Source organism: Echiichthys vipera (genome assembly GCF_963691815.1).
Source record: "Echiichthys vipera genome assembly, chromosome: 4".
Classification (NCBI taxonomy): domain Eukaryota; kingdom Metazoa; phylum Chordata; class Actinopteri; order Perciformes; family Trachinidae; genus Echiichthys; species Echiichthys vipera.
Genome location: NC_139829.1, coordinates 13,164,608 through 13,170,233, shown reverse-complemented (window position 1 = coordinate 13,170,233; position 5,626 = coordinate 13,164,608). Strand labels below are relative to the sequence as shown.

The window sequence follows — 5,626 nt, the reverse complement described above, 5'->3', positions numbered from 1 at the left end:
TTCCTCACTTCTTTCACGCTTCGGTACCGTCAAACACAACAGTTTTGTGAGTGTGGAGCTGTGCAGCACACTGACTGGACTGAGGCACCGATGTAGGTCCTCGCGAAACTCCGCCTCGTGTGCGCGCGCGCGTGTGTGCGTGCGTGAGTGTGTGTGTGTGTCTGAGAGAGTGTGAGTGTGCGTGCGTCTGAGTTCGTGTGTGTGTGTGTGTGTGTGTGTGTGTGTGTGTGTGTGTGTGTGTGTGTGTGTGTGTGTTTGTTCTTCTGAAAGAAAAAAAAGCGTGTCAACTTTCAAAATAAAAGCCCGGAGATGAAGAAGAAGGGAATTACTTCAGTGCAATTCAACCAATAAAACCACGTGTGGGAAAAATAATATGTGAACAGACATTTCAAGAGTTTTTAATGCAATCTTTTTATTAAATGTCATAAGTGCCCACAAAGTACGTCAACTTGAAAGCACTGTTTGTTGATCCGATTACAGGTTAATTCAGTCACAATAACAATGTATTTAAAGGTTTTAATTGGTTTTCATCTCTTGTTGTTTTTTTTTTTTTTTAACGAATCCTGCCTTCCCTGTGGGTATTTAATGGAATATAACAGCTTAAGTGCTTTATAAAGGGCAACAATCCCTTAAAGGACCCATATAGTTATTATTATGAAGCAGGCCAAGGTGCTGTACTGTGAAAGTATCAAAACACAGAAAGTATGAGAAAATAATGTTTTTTTTTAACATTAAAGCATGTAAACATGTTGTAGAAATATTATTCTGCTTTTTGTCCAAAACATCTTTTAATAAGTTTAATATCATTAAGTGTTCCTCAGTGCGACAAGCAGCTGCTGACAGGTTAAAACTCCTCTGCAGCTCGGATACTTTTCATAATTGCCAAAGTGCATTTACTCTTTGTCCTAAAAGAAGCGAACATGTCAACTTTTGTCCAGTTCTGACTGGTTTCCTCCTACATTTTGATGAATTCAGGCTCCGATCAGCTCTGACTGTCCTTATAATTCTGGTCCAGTTAGTTAGCCTCATTCAATACGAGCCTTTCACAATAAGAGACACTTTTAAGAAACATCCCTCTGACGGTGGCTTGTTCCCTGTTCACTCATTTGGTGGCTGTAATAACATTTCTTTAGCACATTTTTAATTCTTTTGACTTTGCTATATTTCCAAGTCAAAAGAAAATATAAATAAAGTGGGGGAGTGTTTAGTTTTTGTGTTCTTATATACAAAATAAATAAATAAGTATAAGATTATGCCTCTCTCCCTACACCAATAAACTTCATACAAGCCATAAAAGGTGGCGCGGCACAAACATTTGAGACAAATACATTAATATGTGTTAAGGTATAGTACAAACGAGATGTAGTAGATTTAGCTCGGTATTACCTGGGCAAAAACACATTCTAATCGCTAAAGGAAAATTATGAATATTTAATTTAAATATATGCCCAGTCCCTGCAGTAAAGCGTAGTCATAGAAACATTTGTTGTAAAATGTATAATTAAATGCTCACATGCTCGGACTGCATATATATGAATGTTTTCTTATGCTCGACATTGCCTGCTTTAATAGGTTTTTATACATCGTAACTATGTGACTATATATGTGTTTTCTACCAGATCATTGCCCACCTGACACTATGTTTACTATATTACAGATATTTATATATTATGTACAACACATCCCATATAGAAGTCTTAGAGTTCAAGCACATGGTAAAAACAAACACTGTACTTTCATATGTAAAGTATAAAATTGTGAAATTCACCAAATACTTTTATAATTGTTTATATAAGTACCTGCTGTAAATGCTGCTGCTTGGCAGAAATACATATTGTGAGAGATCTGTAGTCAGTTAATGAAGAACAAAATAAACTATTCATCAGTTCCTTCATGTTGATTTAATGTGTCTGAGATCAATAAATAGTAAAGAAAAGAAACAAGTTGGATTTTAAAAAAAAACATGCAAGTTAATAAATAAAAATGTAATGTTAGTATGACATAGTTGGCCTAAAAACAGAGGTATAGACTGTAACATGGCTCCCGTTTCAGTACTATGCATTAGTGTGCTTTACTGTGTTTTGCCTTAACACCGTTATTTCCCTCTCGTTTACGTACTTCACTTTACTGCAAACTGTGAAAAATATCTCCTAGACCACAGAATGATGTTATCCTGCATTCAGTCCAACAATGTAGATCATAAATCAATCAGATGCAACTCCTGGAGTGATTCAGTTGTGATCTGTTAAAAAGATAATAATATTATGGAATAGAATCAAGTCAAAATCAAGGCTAAATAATGTTTGTTTTGAGGTATTAGAGCAGATACTGTAAACAAAGTGAGTGTATGGCACGATGAGTCAAATATTAGCGGTGGACAGATGTTTGGGTGATGTGACGGGTCGTCAGCAGCTTCCCAAAAGTTTTCTGTACTCCTGTTTGATGCAGCTGTAGATGGGATGGTAGAAGTGCCTGTCTGAAACCATGAGGTCGGTGACGATCTCAGTGTGGTCGACTCTGGGCAGCAGGTAGAGCGACACCTTTATGGACAGCGAGGTGAGGAGATCAGAAAACTTTGTGGAGGACTCGAAAGGAACGATGATGTCACTGGTCCCGTGGAGCAAAGCGAAGGGAGGCACTCTGGCAGAAATGAAAAGAAGAGACGATTGAATCGGGGGTGAAAAATGTTAAAATGAAGAACAGATGCAACCGATTTCATAAAGATCGTTTGGTTCTTGCTCTCACTTGTTCAGTTTGTCTCGGCTCAACTTCTTCAGTATGTGTGTCGGTGAGTAGTACGGGAAGTTCTCCACCCCATTCATGGCTTTATGCATCGTGGAGACATATTCGACTGCTCGCTTCTGCTCGTGCTCATAATGGTCCATGATGTTGTACACGCCACTCAGGCCTGTCCGGGAAATATGGCAGATTAACTAATAAATATCCTGGGAATGGGTTTTTGGAAAATATTAAAGAGGTAGATGTGACTAATCCGTACCAATAACTCCTCTTAGTGCCAGAGTGACGTCCCTCTGCTTGCTGGCCTCTATGAAAAGCTCCTCTCTTGCATCAATGAGAAACAGTGTGGTCAGTGCACACAGATGTGCACCCGCTGAGTGGCCGATTAATACTATGTTGTCCTATACGACAGAAAAACAAGACCACATGGGTAATGATGACATATCCACAGTAAACACTGGGTCAAAAACATTATCTTAGTTTCTTAACTGTTACATTTTTAAAAAAATGTATTTGTGATGTAAATTTATGAGCTTCAAAGGTCCCATGAAATTGATTTTTGGTCAACATCTTCAGCTTGGGCAACTTCTTTTTTTTCTTCATGAAAAGGGATTTTGGTCCATTTGAGAGGATGCAGGAAATGTTAAGCTACCCGCAGGTTTTATATCATTTCATGGACCCTTAAATGTTTTCGAACTTTGGGGGGTTTATAATAAATGGTCAATGGAACCATTATAATCTGAAATCTCAATGTGCAATACTTTTATTTTTCTTCTTTAAATTTAAAAATAATACATTGGCAAAAACTCTTAGATTATTTAGGCATTTCAGATTTACTCCCTTAGTTTAGCAGCAGACCCCATATGTTTTTATTTTTGTTATTCTTCATTCCTTATTCTACTTTTCAGCGTCTTTGTACATTTTAACTTATGTTATTTTTATTTCTACATTACATTTAGAAATACATTTTTGGTGTTGTATATAACTCTGGAACATGTAAGAAAAGTAATGTTTACACTGAATCTTTTCAATAAAAAAACAAAACAAAATCAAACTACTGTTGATACTAGGCACCATGTTGGATTGCAAAGTCGGCGCTCCACAGATAAATGTCACTCTGTTGATCTAAACTAAGGTTATTGTCTCATGTTACAGGAGTTCCCTTAAGACCTCCTTGCCGGCACTGGCACTGGAACATAAATATCAATATAAACGTAAACATAAACATATACCAATGAACACTTTTATTTTCTTCTGTGCCTTAGGGTGAATTTAAAAATATTGTATGTATTCTTCATGTTGTTCTTATTTTCTATATTTCCCTGTGTTTATATTGTTCATTATTTTTCTATATTTTCAACAATTCTCCTTCTTCAATGATTGCTATCCACTTGCTGCTGTATAGAGGAAATGTCCCCTTTGTGGGACGAATAAAGGAACAACTTATCTTATCTTAAAGTTCTACCTAAATTTCTAAAGAATACTTTCAGATTTCTTACTTTGTCAAAGTTGAACTTCTGTCCGCTCGCCTGGGCCCAAACCAAGCAGTCAGCAATGTCTTGGATCATCCCTAAAACGTTGCTCTGGCAATCAGGTGAAACCAGCAGTCAGTTCAGATACCACAGGAACATTTATAATTCAATTTCTTATCTGCCGTTTTACATTCTTACCTTTAGTTCACAGAGTTATGAGAGGTGCCGTTTTTTTATCCAGTCATTCATTCTCATTTGCTCTACAAACCTTGAGTCCAAAAAGACTACAGTGTGTCGTTCTAAGACTCTTACCTTTGGATAGGTGAAGTAATCAGGACAAATGACAGTTGCACTCAGTTCTTCTGCCATCTGCCTCGCCAGCAGACAGTAAATGGATCTATCTCCAGAGCCCCATGCACCCCCGTAGATGAAAACCACCAGCGGTGCAGGCACATCTTTAGACTTGCCCACGTTTGGAGGGTGGTACAAGTCCAGCTTGTTGCTTCGGCGGCCAAATGTGATCCCCTTTGAAGTATCCGGACACACAAAAGTATCAACTATGACACCATTTTTAGATATGAAATAGCAAAGTTTCCATTGAATCAACAGACGAATGCTGAGACAAATTTAGCAGTATGATTAAATCATTTTAGATATTTACTAAAACGTCCACCACGCAGAGACACAAACACTTCCTTCTTATGTATTGTCTACAAACCTTTTCGTAGTGCTTATGGTTTTCGGCATTCTTGTACCAAGACTTCCACTGAAAGTAAAGTCTCCCATACTGCAGATATTTGAGGGTTTCCAGGACAGCTCTGGTCAGACAGTATATTCGCCTGATGAAGAGGCCAAACGTGAAAAAGGGGATTAAAAACTGACTCTTTTAATGAGTAAGAAACAAAAACGAACAGATCTACAGCATTTCACATTTACCTTGGTTTTAAAGCTTCAATGTACTTCTTATATCCAGGCTTGTTGGGCCAGCCATAAAGCCACTGTGCAGCTAGAGAGATGGAGTACGGGAGGCCCACCAACATGACACCCACCGACACAGGCAGTGACACGTGATACTTTAACCCTGACCTTCAAAAGCAAAACATTAAATATATGAATATAATATATAAACTCTTTCAAAAGTAATAATACTCAATATTGTTACAAAAAATGGAGCTTACATTTTTTTGTTTCAGTCTGTCTTACCTACAAAGAAGAGAGAGAGTTATTTGTTATATTGTGTAAGTGTAAAATATTAAATAGAAAATATTCACTTGTACTGGCTTAATAAAGGTTTAGTAAATCTGTTCGCTAATACTTTAAAGATCAGATTTAAGTTATTAATTTAAAAAATTGTTTTAAAAACGCTCCAATAGACCGTTTAACCTCTGACCTTTGAGAAAAATGCTGCAAAAGCA

The 5,626-nt window shown here is 37.2% G+C and overlaps 1 protein-coding gene across 1 annotated transcript; it reads right to left on the bottom strand.

The window, feature by feature from the left end:
• Positions 1-1,906: 1,906 nt before the first annotated feature.
• On the bottom strand, positions 1,907-5,416 carry LOC310946533 (uncharacterized protein). The gene is made up of 8 exons (XM_083913019.1): positions 5,390-5,416; positions 5,148-5,297; positions 4,930-5,050; positions 4,524-4,736; positions 4,239-4,322; positions 2,999-3,140; positions 2,746-2,908; positions 1,907-2,640 (listed from the first exon to the last, which is right to left on the bottom strand). Coding segments are annotated over exons 1-8 (1,110 nt in total). The 5' UTR covers positions 5,392-5,416; the 3' UTR covers positions 1,907-2,405.
• Positions 5,417-5,626: the final 210 nt, after the last annotated feature.